Source organism: Epinephelus fuscoguttatus, linkage group LG8 (assembly GCF_011397635.1).
Source record: "Epinephelus fuscoguttatus linkage group LG8, E.fuscoguttatus.final_Chr_v1".
In the NCBI taxonomy this organism is placed as follows: Eukaryota; Metazoa; Chordata; class Actinopteri; order Perciformes; family Serranidae; genus Epinephelus; species Epinephelus fuscoguttatus.
The window spans coordinates 45,519,708-45,541,570 of record NC_064759.1 but is presented as its reverse complement, the minus strand read 5'-3'; the positions used below and the strand labels follow the sequence as shown (position 1 = coordinate 45,541,570).

Below are 21,863 nucleotides of genomic sequence, written 5' to 3'. Positions count from 1 at the left end.
GTTCCCCTGTAGCATCAGGACCCAGGGAAACGGGTCCGAACACCTGCAAGCTCCTCTGAGAAGGCCTGGAAAGAGGCGCAGGCTGGCGTGCCTCTCCCACTCCGCCGTACACAGACGTGCCCTTCCAGTGAGGTGGTTGATGGCGAAGGTGACTCTAGCTCCCTCTGTGGCGAAGGTATGGGGTTGCAGGGCAAACAGAATTGAACAGTTTGTCAGGAAAGGGTTGCAACCCTCAGGATCCCCAGCGTAGCGTTCTGGCGCCCCTACCCGCGGCTCAGATGTGGTGCTTGATGATGGCCCCGGGGTCGGAGCAGGAGGGGCTGGAGCTGAGGCAGAGGCAGCGTGTTGAGTCATGGAGGCTGCCATCTGTTGTACCTGGGCGGCTAGCGAGGTTAGCGCTCGTTTCAGAGTTGACGCTGACTGACGGGCCTCCGCCGCGTTAGAGGCTAACTGAGCCTCATGCTGCTGGAGCATTCCCTCCACCCGGGCTAGGCGAGACTGAGGAGAAGCAGGGTCTGCTGGGTCCATTTCTGGCCAGATTGTACTGAAACGGGTGTGGTATGGACCCAAATGCAGTACACAGGCGCTTTGGAACAGTTGATAACGACCTTTATTCCCACCACAACAAACAAGGTACGGTGCAGATTGAATAAACACAGAATAAAGTTTGTTCTTCGAGCTGAAAGCCCTCACACAGTCTCCGGGGCTCAGACGAGGGGAAGAGAAGTAGCTTACTTCAGCCGAAGACGATGAGGAGGAAGCTCCGTGGTCCGAAGAGCCGGCTGCACGTGTGGAGGTGCCGACGGGGAGAGAGCAGAGGAGTGGTCGGAGGCAGGTGGGGGGGGTCGTAGCCAGATGAGCAGTCCGCGAAGGCAGAGGCACCGAAGAGGAGCAGGCAGGAGGATAAACGAGGACAGGCGGAGGAGTCGTTACCAGCCGAGCAGTCAGATACCAGAAACGCTGAGGCAGAGCACGAGGTCAGGGACAGAAGGCAGGTGAGTTTACCGGGAGGCAGACGAGGAGAGCAGGTCGGGAACAGGCAGTGTCGGCACCGGGAGATCAGGCAGAGAAACGCTGGAAAGTCTGGTGCAAGCATCGCGAACAATCTGGCAATGAGTGAGAGTGCTGGAGAGGCTTATATGCAGGGCTGATTATGATGAGCTGCAGCTGTGTAGGCAGGTGAGCAGAGTTGGGCTGATGAGGTGGGCGTGGCTGGCAGGTAGAGTGGAGCAGAGGGAGGGAGAGTGGAAAATCACTGCAGCAGAGTGACAGGAGGGGAATGAGAGACAGGGACTGTGACAGAGTTAGCATGTGCTAGCAGTTCAATCAGGAGAGACCAGGTGAATGAAATAAACATGATTAGTTATTACAGACTGTAGGTATACAGATTAACAGATGATGTGATGAATATGAATTGATTAAAGTCTTAGGCGCGTGGACTCCAGAGGGAGATTTGCAATCAAGCGGCATCTGAGCAACAGCAAGAAGAATTCCCCATGGGGTCCAGACACTGGTGGTCGTGGTGACTCATGACTCTGAGACTGAAGGCTGATGAGGCTAATGAATCTGCAAAGACTCGGCAGTGATGGGGAGGTGGAAGGTGCACACAACTGCAGCATGACAGAACTACGAGCAGAAAGAGAATCATATTTAATACAAGAAGCAGTAAGATGATTGTGAACCTCAGTACAATGATGGCTAAAAGTGAAGGCGTGTCGCTGTGCTTTTGGTTAACTGTTGATCAGCTGACAGAACAGCTAATGTCTCAAATAATAACCCCTGATAATGACAGAAAGAAATGAGTGAGCATGAATACAGGGAGTGAATGGTAGATGTTATGACAAATATTTAAAAGACCTAAGTAAGCAAAATTGTAGTCTTCCTGACTGAACTTTCGCTAGAGCTTCATTAGGAAAAAATGATTTTAAAACAATTAAAAATCAGTGGCGTTTCTCCAAGAACTGGCTCACATAGCAAACAATGAGCACAGGTGTTTTGACCTACATCACAGTTGACCATTATGCAGTGTAAACATGCTGCTTACTGCAGGACAAAGCATCAGCCATCAGTGCCATCTGTCCTCACCGAAAATCATCCCACTGTCTATAAAATGCCATTATGTGTTATATTTGTATCACATGTCTGTTGATGCTGCATTACTAGTTGATTGTGATGGTAAAAATAGAGCCAGTCTGATGTGATCTGTAGCATTTGTAGCATGGATTTGTTGTTTGGTTAACTGTTGTTTGTATTTTTGTATGTCTGTAATACAGAACACGACATGCTAATTTTGGTGGAAAAGACGTATTACAGTACTCTTAGAACCCCTAACCCCTCTATCTGTTTTGCATTTTCACTGCAGACAGTGCTATTAAGTGTAGGTGAAGTTTTTACTGGATAGTAACACCCACACGTCACTGCTTCATCCAGTTCTTGCTGTATTCCCTCTTCACAATGACGCAGAGGAACATCTGCACCTTGTTGATTGTCCACGGAACTGGGTTGCGTGACATTTTTAGAACAAAGAAGAGAGAGCTGTTGGCTCAACACATGAGGCAAACCATGTATTGTGAGTGTGAATAGGGCTCAATGGCAGTGTAGGGGATTAGCATGAGAATGGTGTGTGTGAGTGCTGGAAGGCCAGTACTTCATTTCTGTCACTGCAACTCATGCTCTCTCACCTCAGCCCTCCGCTCCTCAAAACACTCAGCTGTGGCTCAGCTCGACTCTCCACTCCTGTTGTTGCTGCTTTTTTCCAACGGTTTATAATCTTCCTCACCTCTCATCTTCTCCTGGCAGAAGCTGGTGTCCACATGGAGAATAACCACACCTTCCTGTACTTTGCATATGGCAGCAACCTGCTGAAGGAGCGGCTCCAGCTCAAGAATCCCTCTGCAACAGTATATTGTGTAGCCAGGCTCAAGGTATTGTCTGAGAACAGCATCAATATTTGGCGCCATATGAGCTGTTACACACTTAAAACTTTTTGTCTTTTTCAGGACTATAAATTGGTGTTTGGGAACCATAAAGGCCTTGCCAGTGACCGGTGGCATGGAGGTGTGGCCACCATAGAGCACAGCCCAGGGGATGAGGTGTGGGGTGTGGTGTGGAGGATGAGCATGTCTGATCTGGAGTCTTTAGACAGGTAAAATTTTCTTGTATCATTTTCTTTATTGGCACCTTCTGGATTTCCTTGAATGTTTTTCTGTGAAATTGACATTTACCATGTATGTGTGTTTTATATGCATGCATGTATGTGCACACTCAGTCAAGAGAATGTGACGTTAGGTGCGTACAGTCCTGTGGAGCTATCAGTGAAGACAAAAGGCCAGGAGCTCAACTGTCGTACCTACATAATGAACAGCTGTGTGTATGCCCCACCATCGCCACAGTACCTACAGGTAAGGCTGCTTTCTTTGCGTCCATGCTTTTGGGCTCCGAGCACTTTTGTATAATGCTAGTGATTAGCCCTTTTTACACAGAGGTCACGCTGTAGGGCTGCTAGTCCCTCCTTTGCATTTTTACAAACAACCAAACGACAGCAGCATCATGCCACTCCAGTGTGTGATTTTAGACAGCATGCTGGTATACTGGAAGCAAAAGAGGCGTGACGGGCGTGAAATGTAACACAATAGCATCAGCCCCTAATGCGACATATAACATACGCATGGGCTGTGCTTTATAAACAGTAATAATGTTAAAACATGGAAATAACAATCATTTACTGTCCCTGTTATATTGCAGCTGATCTTATACTCTGTCCCCCCATTCTGCGATGGTACCCTCTATACAATATGGCGAGGTGGCATAACAGCATGATATTTCCACATTGAACAGGCAGTGTAAAAGGGGTTTCATTCCGAACATTTTAAAGGCTCAGGCTGATTTTTTTCTAAATTTTTAATTGTCGATAAATCCCATTAAATCCCAAACCAACAATGTGTTAGTATGTCTCTAAATACTTTCTGACTTTCCCACGTTGTCAGTGGCATTCGTGCCCCATGTCCATTGATTCCTATTTAAGATGTTTTTAAATATGACACACAAATATCATGTTTCATGTTGTTAAAACAGCTAGTCACTGTGGGTGTTGGCAAACATGGCAAAAGTAAGGGGATAAAATAATGCATTTGCAAGAGACTATTTTCAATGGTGTAAGAAGAACAAAAATCCTTTACTTAAGTAAAAGTACCACCATAAATAAAGCAATGTAAAAAATACATCATTACAAGTAAAAGTACTGTATTCACAATCCTACCGGTCAAAGTAAAAGTAGATAAGTATAATATGCAACGTCGCAAAAGTAAAAGCAGTAGTTCTGCAGTAAAATGTCTCCTGTGACAGACATGTTATTGTATATGATATTATTAACCCTTTGAGCCCTAGGCCTTTTTGGGGTATTTTTACTGCCTTTTTTTTTTTTTTTTTTTTTTTTTTTTATATATAAAGATATTTTTTGGGCCATTTTGCCTTTAATGGACAGGACAGGTAAGTGTGAAGGGAGAGAGAGAGAGGATGACATGCAGCAAGGGGCCACAGGCTGGATTTGAACCTGGGCAGCTGCGTCCGCCTTGTACATGGGGCGCCTGCTTTACCACTTAGCCACTGATGCCCCATTTACTTATTTACTTCCTTTACTTTTAAGCACATATCACAGTCATTATAAAGGCTACATGCACATGCTATATCTTGGGTTTTTTGGGGGGTTTTATTTAGGACAGTATGGGCTACCCAGATTTGCCATTACATGTCCTTCTATGTGCCTGTATTTTATATAAATGTTTATATCAATGAAAAAAAAATGTGTTACTAAATTCTTACATTTTTACATGTATCTCACCATAGCAAGTTGGAAGTATTCTGCCATATATGAAGAGGGGAGAGTCTCTGGAATCTGGCAATATAAAAACCATGATGGTGGGACGTTCTGTCACTTCACAGTTGTCCAAAACACAGTTGCCAGTATCAGTATCAGTGCTGACATGCAGCAAAGGAGGTTTTTATTTTGTAGACAATTGATCTGTAATTATGGTGTGATGGGATGACAGCACAATGATGTGTTTGGTTTCATCGGAAAGTTCCGGTCCTGCGCTTTCACGTGATATGCGTGGCATTCCTGTGCAACCATACATTCACGAGTAATCCATCCAAGAGTAATGTGTGTGCAAAGCTGTATGAAATCTTTGCTATACATGATTTTAGTGTAACTTTATAATTTTTTTTCCTTGTGAAAACAAACTACTGACAAGTGCTTGGTCTTATCGGAAAACTGCAGTTTCGCTCATTCACGTGATATGAGTGGCTTCTCGTTATGATGATTGGTTGCGGAGAAAATCTATAGAGAAGAACAGGTGCGTCATTCTTTAAGACTTGTCAATGTATGTATTATAGATACAATTAGTTTAGTCCAGTGGTTCCTACCCTAGAGATCGGGTCCCTCCTGAAGCAGGATTTATAATCAATACTGTACTTACAGTGTAGGCTCTGCAAATCATGGTGATGCAGACCTCCTGTCAATTTTTGTCAGCTGAAAACCATTTCCGCCAGTAAAACAAACTTTTATTGACTTTTATTACACAGATAGGAAACAATAAATTGTGAAGATCCCAGAAAACAGAATTTTAAGTCCTGTGTGTGATTTATCCTGAATTCATATGAGTAGAAGAAAGTCCACTAGCCACTAAGCTAATGTATGCAATGAAAAATATTATAGGCTTACACTAATAATCTTAGCATGTTGTATATGTGGGGAAAACATGTTTATTATAAGACAGTTGTTTTGTCTGTGAACCTTACGAGTTATAATGGAACTGAATTTTGTAAATTACCTTTGTTAATGTCGATATTGTCCCTAGCCCTAGCCTCATATAAGTAGCGTAAAACTCTGCTAACCACTGGGCTGACCTATACAATGTAAAATGCAATAAGCTTGTTCTAATACCATTAGCATGTTGTAAGGGGTGGCTGTGTCTCAGAGGCAGAGCGGGTCATATACCAATCGTAACAGTGTTTAAAAACGGAGTAGCATGTGGCACCTTAATGGCAGCCTCGGCCACCAGTGTATAAATGTGTGTGTGAATGGGTGAATGTGACTCGTAGTGCGCTTTGAGCGGTCGGATGACTAGAAAGGCACTATACAAATGCAGGTCCATTTACCATTTACCATATTTGTGGGGAAAAAGACATGTGTGAGGCAAAAGACATGTGTTTTGTCAGTGAATCTTGCAAGTTGGAATGAAGCCGATTTGTGTACTCGCTTGCCATTAAGCCATGTTCAACGTGTGTTTTAAGTGTTTTTTTTAATTAATTAAACTTTACAGCACTTAACAGAAACCTCACAGACAGACACACCACTGCATTAGTATACTTGCCCATCAAGGCTTGGCTATATGCCTTGGCTCTGTGTAGTGCTGACACACAGTTATAAATTCACCTTAAAAGGATAGTACACCCAAAAAAAATCTACTCACGCATATGCCGATGGAGGCTCAGATGAAGTTTTAGAGTCCTTAAAACACTTGCGGAGATCCAAGGGGAGAGGGGATAGCAACACTTCACCTACCATGCTTGCGTGAGACCGTGAGACATGGGCACGGCGTTCATGTGTGTTCCTGTGCTTTCGCTGGTCTTGCGTGCACGCGCGCACACATGAACACGGTGCACACACAGGCAGTTAGAGCTACAGGCTACAATGAGGCTAAAAACAGACAACTTTTTATGTTGGAGTTCAGGACACTTGGATCACTACGGACAAGCAGTATGGAGATATTTTGTGGTTTCAATTATGTGTTTTTGGGCATTTGAATCTGGGATGCCGTAAGCCTCCATTAGGTGGAGTTGTGTTGCTACCCCCTCTCCCCTTGGATCTCCGTAAGTGTTGTGAGGACTCTTAAACTTCACCTGAGCCTCCATCGCCATATGGGTGAGTAGATAATGGGTGAATTTTCATTTTTGGGTGCACTATCCCTTTAAGGGTCAAAAGTTGAAACTAAGGAGTCATGAGATGATTAATGGGAGAGGAAAGACATAAAAAGCAAAGTCGAAATACAAAAAAACTGTTTAAATTTTCTGATATATCTCCCATGTGCTATGTTTGTGAATATTTGATCATTTTATGTCTTTCAACCTCAAAAATAAAAAAAGAAAGAAAAACACCTGAGAACATGTCACTGGTCTTAACACTGTGTTGTATTTTATGAGCTTACTATGTGTGTTTTTATGTATGTAGGCGCCCCGAAAAATAAAATGTATTATTATTATTTATTATTATCTCTCTATTGTCATTTTGCTTGTAAAAACAAAATGAAAGGGTGTTTCTCCAGGATCACTTCGTGTGTTGCCAAATGAAGTGATCCTGGAGAAATGCCCGTTCATTTTGTTTTTACAAGCAAAATGACAAAAAAGATTTGATTGATTGATTGATTGATTGATTGATTGATTGATTGATTGAAATGTAGTTAAGCAGAGGTATAAAGTTATATAAAATGAATAGACTCAAATAAAGTTCAAGTACCTCAAAATGTTGTTTGTGCAGCTTTTGAGTAAGTCTACTTTTCTCAAGGACTATTTTCAGCAGAGGATTAATCCACAGTCTGGGCTCTAGCGAGTATGTGTGGCAGCAGTATGGTGGACGTGAGTACAAATAAACTACAGTGTGTGTGTGTGTGTGTGTGTGTGTGTGTGTGTGTGTGTGTGTGTGTGTGTGTGTGTGTGTGTGTGTGTGTGTGTGTGTGTGTGTGTATGTGTGTGTGTGTGTGTTCATGGTAATAAAGAAACATGTCACCAGTGCCACAGTGTGGCTCACTGATTTTTTTTTTTAACAACAATGGAACTCCATGGTATAGAGGAAGAAGATATATCAGGCATATAACAATTGATAGTAGATTCATTCAGTGTTTCAGGGTTTTGGTCTTTTCACAAAAGTGGTTGACAAAAAGAAATCATACACTCAGTTCACAGTTTATTAGGTAGACCTCACTGAAACTTATGTAGTATAGAACAAGAGACCTGCAATAAACACTTCGTAAAGATTCTAATTTTCAACTTTTGTTAAAGCTGCTGATTCAACTGTATGGTTTGTAGAGGATATGGTTTGTAGTATAGGTATTTGTATTATTGTGTCTAAATGCAATGTCACAGTAGCTGTGTCCATTATTTTTTTTACAGTCTATGGTCTGAAATAGTAGCATGAAGATCACTGTAATAAGCTTGATCATTATCCCAACTACCTCCCTATGATTTCTTTGTGGAACAAGAATACAACACTTCCTAGATTGAAAAAAAATGTTGGCAGTCCACATCATCTACAGAGTATTTATATTTCCTACAAAATGGTTCAGGAAAAACTATTTAGTAGTACATGAACATCATTTTTAGTCAACAGACTTTACCAAAATATGTACTGAGCAGGACATTTTACATTCACAATTTACAGTTGAGAAATAAACGTCACAACATAAACCTAACAAAGACAGAACATGAAGCGATTTATCAGCTGGGCCCTATACTATAATATGTAGTGCTACTTAACATTCCAAACAGAGGGAAAAAAAGTGAAACATGAATAACTAGTGACCTAGTAACCATTCAAAATGCAAAGATGTAGGTGGGAATCACCAGAGGCCCCACGATACAATGTAATCATAATACTCAAGTCATGATACTTGATATTTTATCACAGTTACAATTACAAAAACATGTGTTCCAATACTTTGAAATTTCTAAAAAAAAAAAACATTAACTGCAAATTATATCCCCTACAGGGAAACTTTGCTAATATGTGTTTTAACAATAATAAGAAGATAAAGTTTCCAGTCTGTTCATCTCATGTCAATCATTTTTATTGCAGCAAAATGTATCTAATCGACTGAAAAAACAATTGATTTTATTACTCTAGTAGGCTATTCAAAGTTCCATTTGTATTTGCAATATTCATAATTGTGATACTTGGTGTCTGTATATTGATACAATATTGCCATGCAAAATTGTGATATGCAAATTATTGTGATACTAATGCTATATGAATTTTTTCCCCCACCCCTAATCTCCACTCTGGGCTTAAGTATACTGTAATGATATAATTCCTGCGTGACTCAGCATCAGAGTTATACTTTTAATCTGTGCAGTGAAAGCTGTATAATGGTAGAATTATAAGCAGTGTCCATGGATGGATGACATTGTAAATGATTTTTAATGGACCTCTCTCACTCTGTGATTTTTTGTGAACATGGTTGTTTAATGCTGTTGTTTTGAATTAGGAAGACAAATGAATCAGGTCACCTATTCACTCCTACCTTCTCTCTGTGAAGCATCTGGAATAGGGATCAGTCTGCTCACGACCCTCGTCACCTGACTGTGATCAACAGGTCAAAACAGTCAGGACACACCCCCTCTGTCATGCTACGTTTTATAGATCTGACAGCTCATAAGCTAGAGTACCAGACTGTTCTTTTGCACATGTGAGAGCTCAAAACATGCCTGAGAGAAAGGCAGCATGCAGAGAGGGACAGCTGGCTTTGTGGTCATACCTTTGTCTTCTATAGTGTAAATGCAAGAGTCCACTATACTATTCCCTCTGTTTTGCTGGGCCTCGTCTGTGTGAACTGCTACATGTTCTCAAATGTACTGTAATCTTTGGATTCTGACATAGTGTAGCTCACAGGCTGTTACATACGAAACAATACAATGTGTCCAGCACAGTACATCTGCTCAACGGCCCTATCCAGAATACAGTCCAGTTCGCCAGTCCAGCTTTCATGGTCACACTACACTGTCAGTCACCTAATGTATGTGAACATATTGGAATGTGATGTAAACAGATCCATGTAGACATTGACTGAGGTCACTTTACAGCTGGTCTGCAGGCAGCTGTAATGGTTTAAGGCATATGATTTGTGCATTACAAATTAAAGACAATTTGGGTAATGGACACCTTCTACCACTGAACAATGATTAAATGAATGCTTTAGTCTGAAGACTAGGAAACATATTTACAAAGGATCTCATCTGACCACTGAAACTAGTAATAGTCCCTTGCTAACATTTTCTTTAAAAGGTCCAGTATGAGGGATTTAGGGGGATGTGTTGGCAGAAATTGAATATAATGTAAAAAAAAGTATGTTTTCCTTAGTGTATAATAACCTAAAAATAAAAATAGTTGTGTTTTCCTTTCCTTAGAATGCGCTGTTTAGATCTATAAAGGGGGCAGGTTCTCATCTATGAATATCAGGGACAAACCAAACATTGGTACTACACAGGGACATTTGCATTTTCACATTTTTGCATTGGCAACAATAGCTAGCAGCGCCTCCACAATGAGCTGCATCGTTTTGTTTTTGTTTTTTTGATGGAAAAACTACTTTATTCAGTGTTTTTAGCAATGCAGGGTTGACCCCGTTGCTGTGGATGACCTACTCACTATGTCATTGGTTGACAGCTGACCAGTATATGTCAGTGAATGTGAAATCAAATAAAGGGGACATTTTAGCATCTAACACTATCAGCATGTGATGTTTTCCAGCTGATAAAACAAATCAGCAGACTTTGGTAATTCTACATATAGCATCAATTTTAGCTGATAATCCAGCCATGGCCAGGAAATCACCTGTATTTATGTATTTATTGCAAAAGGTGATAATATGATTATTAGTACATTTAATGAACTATCAAACAAAGTGAGTGCAGAGATGCAGAGTTCCTGCAGACCCAAGTTTTACACGTGTGTATGCGTACATTCCAGACCCACAGTTTCAGGTTACAGACATTACAGAAGTCCACCTTTCTTTTACGAAATGAAATGTGTGTACATTGCATTTATAAAGGATTGTTATCAATATAAAAAAACAGACATCCCACAGACAACTGCAGGAGATTGTTGCATGATCCTGTTTTAACAGATCTAAAATAACAACCATAATAGTTACAACAGTCATATTGATTGCAGCAGAAAGTTAAGGCTTCTGTTTTCCATTTCATTACATTGTACGCTTATAATGGCCTCATTGCACTACATTGTGTGTGGTGGTGTTCATTCGTTTCTGTGGTACCGCCTTTTCACTCTGTTCATAAAAATGAGTATATCTCAAACACCAAATAATGTAACAGTTGAATACCTTGTGGAATGTTAAGAAATAGTTTGTTTAGTTTCTTCATTTAAAAATATTTGGTATCTATACGTTTTGTGTTTTTATTTTGTAAAATCTGATTTAAAAATATTACATTTTTGTATACATTTTTTTAATGACACAATTTTAATAATTTAATCATGTTTATCATTATTACAGCTTATTGATATGCATAACCTTTTAGCTAAGGCTGTACAGATTTTAGGGATATGAAGCATTTGAAGATACTCCAAGAAATGACATCACAATAAGCAAAAATACCAATGAAGGCACTGGTGGACTGTTTCTATTGCAGAGTTCAATAGTTTATGTCAAATGTACATAAACACAATAAAAAAATAAAGCTTTACACATGCCCATGGAAGGTGATTGGTTATACTAGAGCACAACTAACAAGTCTATGTCAAGCATGTGACACAGTGACACAGTTATCTAGGCTATCTCAGAAATTTCATCCAGTGTTGATAGCATCATCTACCCCATTTTTACTTTGATACTGTGGAAATAAAAAAAAAATCTTAATACACTTACCATTGTTTTCTCTCTCTCTCTCTCTCTCTCTCTCTCTCTCTCTCTCTCTCTCTCTCTCTCTCTCTTTCTCTCTCTCTCTCTTTCTTTCTCTGTGTGTGTGAGAGAGACGTTTTGTGGCACTGTCTTTACTACATAGAATTTGCCATGTGTAGAGCAAAATGTCTCAACAACTACTGACCAGATTGTACTGAAGTTTGCAATTTGTCCGCAATGGAGGATGACTTATGACTTTGGCTCGTGCCAGTATAAGAACAAAACAGTTCTGTTAAAATAAACAACAAATATCCAAATGTAACAAAAATGTCCATGAAAAGTACTAGACTTTTGATAAATATTGAAAGGTGACACATGAGAGAAAGACCTGAATAAATGAGTGGAAAAACATAATGAATGCAAATGATTCCACATATGTGCACTGCATGGTACAATGAATCATGCTCTGTGGCATCTATAAAAATGCAGAGCAGGCCAAGTTGATTTTGTTTTAAATTAAGATTTTGGCTGACATGTAGAGAGAGCTCTCCACCATCATCAAAACACCACATGAGGAAATATCTTTTGGAAGCATATTTAATCTCTCCAGTGCAATTCCACTGACATGTAGAATCAATGCTGAGTTGCACTGAAGCTGTTCTATTCGCCTAACAAAACACCTTAATAAGCTACTTTATGTTGGTTTTCTGACATTCTGACATTCCTGTGTTTACTGATACAGGGTTTCCACATATTATCAAGCAACCTTTTTCATTCTCTGGTAGTCGGTTATGTTCATATTCTCTTCAGTAATTCAAACTGATAGTCAATTCATCATCCTTTACATAAAAAAGAGCTTTACAAGCACTTACATCAGTCTGGTACTAGCTTTCCAGCATAAGGGAAAAGAAAACCAACTGTACTATCAGTGTTTTACTAATCAGATTATAAACTCATTTCTGTACCCAGTGCTGAAAAATAGTGTGGCAACATTAGTGTGTAGGCATGTGCCTTTTAAACATGCCAATACATCCCATTAATATACTTAAATTCATATACCCAGTAAGCCCTTCAGTACAATTTATCAATGGCCTTTGAATGCATGCACAATGATGTCAATACAAAACATGAAGAAAGTTCCACACACTGTAGCTCCCTTAAGTGCAATTTATTTGCACACCCACCAATGTCATTTCAATCTAATGCTTTTTCCTTAAATAACATTTAATTAATTTGAATGAATGCACATGTGGCAAAAGACACACTGCACACATGGAAAAACATAATATACAGTTGTTTAATGTATTGACCAGAAATACTGCTTCTCAGTTGTATATCTTTTTCACAAGAATGGGACGGAGGGACAGACAAACAATCTGAAAACATAATGCCACCAGCCATGGCTATCGCTGGTGCAGAGGCATAAAAATGTCAAAATACACAATTAAAAATGACAGGAAATGCTGAAAAAAGAACTCTGCCATTGAAATCTAATGTAATTCTAATAGTTTTTCAACCAGAGTGAAATCTTCACCACTTCATCATTACTATTGTTAAAATTCATGAATTCATGGTGAAGCTGGCCAAATAATACTGTATTATTCACATTAACTCATATTTTACAGATCTTACTATTCACTGTAACATCTGGAGCTCACACATGCCTATGCCCAACACTGTGGATCAAACTCACATGTGTGCACATCTAAAACTGGGGGGGTCTGCTGGGGCTCCCTGGCTCTGCAGATCAACGATATTGAACAAAGTAGACTTTGAAGAACATTTTTGGTTTGATAAATAGTTTTTCGAGATGGCTGAGATCATCAGTGCTGATAATTGTATTCTTCCAGCATCAGTGTAACTGAGAATTGTGCAAGCTGTCATCTTATGTGTTACTGGATTGGCTCCATTTGTTGGTGAGTGTGAAGTAAACTTTAAACCCAATTAAGTTAATTGTAAACTTAAGGCAAAATAAAATTAAAAGTTAATCTGTGAGATCAGTAAGGAATGCAGCATATGGATGAGTGTAGAGTGTGATGGGTGCAAACAAAAATCCAAAACCTCGAGCAAATCAGCTGGTGAAGATCTTGGGATTATAGAGAGAAAGAAGTATATGAGGGCACTTAAATAGAATGATGCCCAATTTATTCAGGTGCAGGTAGTTTCCTGATGTCCTTCAGTAGTCTGGGGATTTGTGACTGTCACTGATCATGAAATGTTGGGGACTTCAGTTATGGACAGTCAATATATTCAGCTTCATTAACCACTGCAGGTGATCGTGATGGGAGCGGAGCAGAACGGCTTGCCAAAGGACTACCAGGAGAAGCTAAGAGCAATCAAGACCAACATGTATGAGGGTCCTTTACCCATGATGGCTGAACTGGAGCGAGCCAGAAGGAGAGCCAAAGAGAGGGGCAACCACCGTTCTGAAACGTTCTAATGCAACAGAATCCGGGTCTACTTTTTACTACAAGGAGTCCTTGTAACACTGTATTGAACCTAATACTGTAGCTCAACAAGTTCACTTCAGCTAGCTGCTTAAAGCCTAACTTGGCTAACCTCAATCCCAGCAGCCTGGTCTATGAGTCTGAGTGACCACTGTCAGCCACTGATAGATTACAGCACTGATAAGACTGTTGCCTGTACAGATGAAAGTAATTCTGACATTTTGACAGTATAGAGGTGTAAGATCCACCAGAAATGTTGAGTGAATACATATCACCATAGGGAAATAATAGCAGGCATAATGTTATCACCTAATTAAAATGCGGTTTGTCACTGCAGGATTTTTTTCATACCTTAAAGAAATTACTTTCAAAATCAGTGGCTATGATTTGTCGTGAATGAAACATAGAAGACACAAATATGTTCCTTCGATGCTTTATGAAATGTAATATTTGTGATGCTACTTGTCATTTCCCACATATCCAACTGTAACCTCATTTAAAATACATTAAAGTGGTTTATGTCAACACAGACACAACTCCTTCTTTGTCATTTCACTTAAAGGTCCAGAGTGTAGGATTTAGGAGGACATATTGGTAGTAATATAATATAATATAATATATTATTGGGGTGGCACGGTGGTGTGGTGGTTAGCACTGTCGCCTCACAGCAAGAGGGTTGCTGGTTCGATCCCGGGCGTGGGAGCCCTTCTGTGTGGAGTTTGCATGTTCTCCCCGTGTCAGCGTGGGTTCTCTCCGGGCACTCCGGCTTCCTCCCACAGTCCAAAGACATGCAGATTGGGGACTAGGTTAATTGGTAACTCTAAATTGTCCGTAGGTGTGAATGTGAGCGTGAATGGTTGTTTGTCTCTATGTGTCAGCCCTGCGATAGTCTGGCGACCTGTCCAGGGTGTACCCTGCCTTTCGCCCGATGTAGCTGGGATAGGCTCCAGCCCCCCCGCGACCCTCAAGAGGATGAAGCGGTTAGAAGATGAATGAATGAATGAATGAATAATATATTATTACACGGCTCTATTAAATGCTGTATTCTGATTGGTCAGTAGCGGCATTCTGCGGTCTGATATTACTGTGTAATGACCGCTGCTAGTAGCAACGGTCATTACACACAGTTGCTATGTAGCCCAGTGTCGCAAGGGATGCTGCCCTGCAACACTGCAGCTGTCAAACAACTTCCGAGGGAAAAAACAAACAGAAGTGGCTGATTTTAACGGATGCCGCTGAAGAAAAAGAATACCTACGGACTTTCTCTGTCAAAAACAAAAGAAGACGGATTTGAATACACACTCGGCAGTCATGCTTAATGATATTTTACGCGAGTTTTATGCCTCGGTTCAGTCCACTAAGCCTGGGTGAGTACAAAACTTTCACCAAAAGTTGTCGAATCCAGTCGGTTTTAATGCACTTCGCAGTGGCAGACAACATTATTTATTTAACTGATAATTAGCCGTGTAATAAGCGGGATAATGTATAATGAGCCGGTGAATACTGGGAAAATAACTCCCGACAGGGGAATAGAACCCCGAGGCTCATTATACATATCCCTTACATATAATATAATATAATATAATATAATATAATATAATATAATATAATATAATGCATCTATACTGCATCTTCTTGGTGTATAAATTCCTAAAAATAAGAACTGTAGTGTTTCCCTTACCTTAGAATGAGCCATTCATATCTCACATACAGTGGTGGAAAAACCCTTAAAATTTTACACAATCTCAAATATTATCATGAAATATTTGTGGAAAAATCTTTTTTGTGTTTCAAAAGTTGTGGCTGCATTAGACAGATACAAACAAATACAAATTATATTTTTTTGTTTATTGTTTACAAGAAAAACTAACAAAACTAAATTCTTGACAGTTTCAATATGTCAGTTCTCAACATTGTCGGTATCAAAGTCAACAAATAACAGAGAATGTGTTCAAAACTGAACAAAAAATAAATAAACCATCACATCATCAAATTAATATTTAGTAGTCCTGCCACTGGCACGTAGTAGAGCTCTAATCCTGGCTGGCATGTTCCCCACGAGCCTTTCACACTGTTGAGGGGTAATCTTGTCCCATTCTTCTTGAATTACTGCTTTTAATTCTTCTAAATTCTTTGGTTTATGCTTTGAAACAGACCTTTTGATAATCCACCACAGATTTTCAATGGGGCTCATGTCCGGGGATTGAGCTGGCCACTCTAAGACCTGGATACTGTGCTCCTGCAGCCAAGTTCTACTGGCCTTGGATGTGTGGCAAGGGGCATTATCTTGTTGAAACATCCAGTTTTTACCTCGACGGAAGAGTGCACGCACAGAAGGGAGCATGTGGGTTTCGAGAATGGTACAGTACTTGGTAGAGTTCAATGTGCCATCACAGACAGGGAGATTACCAACACCAGCAGCACTCATGCATCCCCAAACCATGATACTGCCTCCACCATGCTTGACAGTAGGTACTGTACATGCTGGAGATAATGCTTCGCCTGGCCTTCTGCATACCCTCACATTAGTAGGAGGAAGATAAAGCTGGAAACTGGACTCATCTAACCACAAAATCTTCTTCCAGTTCCTGGCTGTCCAGTTCTTGTGTGCCTGGGCCCAACGACGGGCTAACCTCTGTCTCTCATTGATCAGGGGCTTCTTGATAGCCTTGTAGGACCTTAAGCCATGATCTAAAAGTCGGCCACGTACAGTGCGGGTGGAACACTGGACACCAGTTTGGTTTGACCACTGCTGCTGAAGCTCCTGTTATGTCATTCGGCAGTTTTGCCTGCACATGCGGATCAGGATGCGGTCATTTCTTGCTGAAGAAACCCTTGGACGCCCAGATCTTGGTTTGTCTTCCAAGCTGTTGGTTCGTCTATATTTTTGCAGAGTGTATCCAACTGCTGACGGACTGCCTCTGCACTTCCTGGCTATCTGGCGGCAGCTGTACCCTTCCTGGCTGAGAATCTTTAACTTCAGGCGTGTTTCCTGCGTTAGGTTCCTTGTTTTAGCCATTTTTGTGTCTGAAGAACTTTCAAATCTGCTGGCTTTATGTAGACACGAAGCTTGGCAACAAAAATTGTGTCTCTTAATAAAGACAACGACCTTCATCACTGGTATCAAAATGACCCAATACTCAAAATTTCTTATGTATTTTTATGGAACCAATCAATTTTAAGTTTTTAATGGCTTTTTTAGGATTTATTTAGTATTTTGGCTGTGACTGTACTAAAAGAAATTGTACTTGGAGATCTAAGAGTGATTTCACAAATGCATGGGGTGTCCGAAAACTTTTTTCCACCACTGTAAGGATGAAGAACATTATGATGTCACAGTGAAGTTGACCTTTGACCTTTTGGATAACAAAATGTCATTGCTTTATCATTTTATCCTATGAGACATTTATGTGAATTTTTGTAATAAATAGTGTGGAAATTCCTGAGTTATGTCCAACAGTGTGTTTGGTTTTTTTTTTGGTTTTTTTTAAGTCACAGTGACCTTGACCTTTGACATATGACCACCAAATTCTAATCAGCTCATTCTTGAATCCAAGTGGACATTTGCAGCAAATTTAAGGAAACTCCCTCAAGGTCTCCACAAGAATGAGTTGGAAACAAGGTTAAAGTGACCTTTGACCACCAAAATCTAATCAGTTTAATTAAAGTCCAAGTGAACATTTGTGCCAAATTTGAAAAAATATCCTCAAAGTGTTCTAGAGATGTTGTGTTCACAAGAATGGGTCGGATGGATGGACAAACAAACAACCCAAAAACAAAAATGCCTCTAGCCAGGTTCTGGTCTATGGAGATGTGGCACAGCCATGTTTCTACAGTACCCAAAAACAGACACTAAACACTGACTCTAGATAGGGCTATTCACATTTTCACACTTAAGCGTTGGTCACCTACAGTAGTTAGCAGCGCCTCTGCAATGAGTAGCATCGGAAAAACATAAATTTTCTTTTTAACATGAAACTGCTTTATTTAGTGTTTTTACTGATTAAAATCATTGGGTCTGTTTGTTTTGGAGAGGTTTGAATAAAATTCTCAGTAAGTAGCCTATAATCTAATGATGATAATAAAAAAAAAAAAAATCTTTTATTCATCCATAGCTTTATAGCCAATGCCTGGTAGTTGATCAAGTCACAATTCTTTACGTTTAGGTCAAGAAAAGGTGGTCAGACTTAAAGCTGGCAACAAAAAGCCCTTAGGCGCAGCAACACGCAGACTGGAGGAGGCCAACCAGACCCCAGCCTGACCCTGATGGGGACCAAAGAAAGAATCTCCTCACTAATCGGGTCAGAATCTATCTCTGGCATAAGTGGTGGTGGTGGAGACACAGACGCACTTGTGTCGGAGCCGGAGCAGAACGGTAACTAACAGCCCTCCTTTTGCTTGCATTAGTTAATTTAATCTCACAGTACACTACTCTCCAAACAAAAAGGCTTACACGTGTAACACAGGTACACATTTTTATTGTTTTGTTTACATGCTGTTTCAGAGCCAGGCACCAGCGGCATGGCGTCCAGGTCCTCTCCCCAGAGCGGTCCCACCGAGCCAGGCAGGCGAGTGCGTGCCCTCCACCTCTCGTGCTTGGCCAATCATCACGGCAGAAGTCCTGGAAAGGCAGACAGAAATATGTCATTTATTGGCTTCAGTTAGCACGCTCGAGACAATTAATAACACACTAAAATAGGCCTACTGTAGAGCACTTACACAACTTTAAAGTATACTTTACATTTTAGAAGCGATGAATGAGGTTCTGTCTCCACCGTATAGCCCCCAGTGGAGGCTGTGCTGGCCACGGTTCCCTGGGCATTGGTTCATCTGCAGTGGCGTCACCTGGCCATCCAGGGCTTTAGCCCCAAACTTTTTTTCTTAAGCCCCGGATAATTCAACTTCAGAAGAAATAATGATAACTGTACATTAACGAGCCACTAAAGAAGTTGTAGTTTTCCATTTTCAGTGAATGCAACACAGGATGACGTCAAGACTGGTTAATCAGAGAGAGGGGTTGCGTGAAGCACCCGTGTTTTATTGGCTGATAGCCTCGCGTCACCAGGCTCTTCCGGTATCTAAACTGTTGGCGCGCTGGAGGGAGACGTTTTAGCAACAACACGAAAGATCATGGATATAAGACGTTTTTTCAAAAACAAGGAGGCTGACTCGGCTGAGGCTCACGTCTCCGGGGAGCCGTTACCAGAAACAGGTAAATGAATAATTTAAATTCTGTTTATTCCTTCAAAATTATGTGAAACGTGTAGTGTTAGGGGGGCGTGCCGGCGGAGCTGCGGGACAGTCCTCCCCGGTGATAGACGCTCTTAGGCGGGCTGAAAATCCCTGAAGGCTCAGTACGGCTGGCGATTTTTCCCACACATAAATTCAGTGATATTTTTCTCACATAAGTTACCAAAGATACCACACACAACTACGTAACTGTTGTTATGTCCTTCTAACGTTGCTGTGTGGGTTGAAGTGTTGGCCTTTTTCTTTTTATTGTGAAAGCTGAGCTTTCACAATAAAACTCCGAGACTTCGAAGGGCTGCGGCGCTGCCGAGCACCTCTATCTCATTTTGCCTGCATGTATACAGTTATTCATGTAGATATTTGTCAGTGTTGTTATTGATTAGGCTACTCATATATTGTTGCAACATTTAAACTCTTTACTACCATCTCTTGTATTTCATAATTAAAACAATATAATTGAGCCCAGTGAGTGCCACTTTAGCAAGGAAGGAAAAATAAAATACCAAAAATTAAACTGACTCATGTAATGTGCATTTTTTGGGGAAAATATGGCTCCTGATATAGTCTGTAGGCATCATCACTCAACTTTTTCACATGGTCTGGTGTTAAAAAAAAAAAGCAAACTAAAAATCGCAAATCATGTAACCTCTAACATTTTTTAAAAATTGAGGGGGAATATGACTTGGCTTCAGTCAAAATATTTACAAAATATTTATTTTTTTGGCTTTAATTCCTGTGTTATCTATAAGTGCATCATCCTGTTTCTATCAATATAATATAATTTTATTTTGACACATTTTGAAGTACATGTTGGCAGTATTTGGCTGTAGACAAGACGCAATAAGGCTCAAGAAAGCATAGAGCTTTTTTCCCAGGTAGGATCCCCTAGACTTCCCTATAAGGTTCTGGGCTCAGCCCCCAATGTTCTCAGTCCCAAGAAACGCCCCTGTTCATCTGGCTGCGCCGGCACATCAAACGGCACTCCATTGTCTAAAGCAATATTGTGCAAAACAGCACAGGCCAAAATGATGTCGCACACCTTTTCTGGGGTATACAGCAGCGTTCTTCCCGCTGGTCCAAGACAGAGCCACCTGCGCTTGAGCAACCCGAAGCAGCGCTCCACCGTGACCCGTGTGCGTGCGTGCGCACTGTTAAACCTGCGCTCCTGCTCTGTGGCAGGGTTTGCCAGCTGGGTTATAAGGTATTGAGGGGATAATCTTTGTCACATAGAATAAGAACCATACCAAAGTGTTGTCATTTAATAGCCTACTTATCGAGGAGACACCGGCACTGCAGTGAGCTGTCCTGTAGCCGTGCGCCCACGCTACTGTTATGGAATATAAATGTGTCGTGCGCCCCCCCCCCCCCAAACTTGCGTACACGAGCTGAGACTTGACGTGACATTTGATCGTACCCTACCCTCACGTCCAAATTGATAAATGCCAAAGTTGCCGTGGAAATGAGCGTACACCCATTATTCTGGCGTATGTTTGTTTGATAAATGAGGGCCAGTATGTGTAAATTAGCAATATTTGCAATATTTTTTTTAAAAAATTATCTACTGTGAAGATCCACTGATCAGCCAGCTCATGTCTGTGCATCAGCACTAATGAGGTGCTTTGCACTGACCATTCATGCTTGAATGTGGGTGTGTAGAGGGCAGGATATGAGGCTGGTCCATATGCGGACAATTCTACGTTGATTTGACATTTATGAAGGGAAATTGTGTTCTGACAGGCACACGCATAGTTTTATTAATTGTATGTACATTTCCTCATTTGTATGTACACAAACATTTGGTGTGGATTCTCCACAGAATTTTAGAAACGAGGCAAAACGTTTGTTTTGGAGAAGAAGAGACCTCTGCAGATTGACAATTAATACTAAAGAAATTCTTACAGGAAGAAATTTCAGCTGGTTACAATCTGTAATCAAGACTTGGAAATGAAAATGGGTCAAACACCCAATTGAGGTCCTACACACTGAGATTTGCAAGAGTATCCACAGAAACCCCCCTAACAGTGGCTGCTGAGCTGAACTTGGCCAATCCCCTTTTAATTAGGATACAAAAAAGAGCAATCAAATTCTAGAAACACCTAAAAACAAGTGACCCCAACTCCTACCATTACATAGCTCACCATTACTAAGAGGAGAACACGGAGAGGAGTCCTTTCAACCAGCTGGTCTTGAGTGCTCACCTCCTCTAACGGCACATCAAGACAACCTTTGCCTGAGCCAGCCCTTTGTTAGAGCTGACTCAGACTTGCCTTGGACCAGCCCCTGGTTAAGCAGGATATATACTTTCGTGTCAGCTCTATGCAGAGCCTGAGCCGTAGCCTATGTACCTGGCCTACGCCTTTGTGAGCATTTATACATGTGCGGTGGTCTGTCTGTGTCACTATGCAGTTACACCTCCAAAACACTAGTTGGTGGTGGGGTTTCTGTAAAGTGCTGTAAGTTTAGTTGATTCAAAACACACAGTAAACATGGCTTTGAAGTGACAATTTCAAACACAAGTACACAAATTGGCTGCATATAT

At 40.9% G+C, this 21,863-nt stretch overlaps 1 protein-coding gene across 1 annotated transcript; it reads left to right on the top strand.

The window, feature by feature from the left end:
• The first annotated feature begins 2,711 nt into the window (after window positions 1-2,711).
• Window positions 2,712-14,365, top strand: ggctb (gamma-glutamylcyclotransferase b). Its single transcript, XM_049583220.1, has 4 exons — window positions 2,712-2,924; window positions 3,000-3,145; window positions 3,269-3,401; window positions 13,900-14,365. Exons 1-4 carry the CDS (start codon window positions 2,814-2,816, stop codon window positions 14,065-14,067), a joined length of 558 nt encoding a protein of 185 aa, XP_049439177.1. The 5' UTR covers window positions 2,712-2,813; the 3' UTR covers window positions 14,068-14,365.
• The last annotated feature ends 7,498 nt before the right edge of the window (window positions 14,366-21,863 follow it).

Excerpts from the sequence above, each read along its gene's own strand:
- ggctb (XM_049583220.1), top strand. The coding sequence starts at position 2,814 with ATGGAGAATAACCACACCTTCCTGTACTTTGCATATGGCAGCAACCTG. Across the intron at positions 3,146-3,268 it reads GATCTGGAGTCTTTAGACAG|TCAAGAGAATGTGACGTTAG; the intron begins GTAAAATTTTCT and ends GTGCACACTCAG. Across the intron at positions 3,402-13,899 it reads CATCGCCACAGTACCTACAG|GTGATCGTGATGGGAGCGGA; the intron begins GTAAGGCTGCTT and ends TAACCACTGCAG.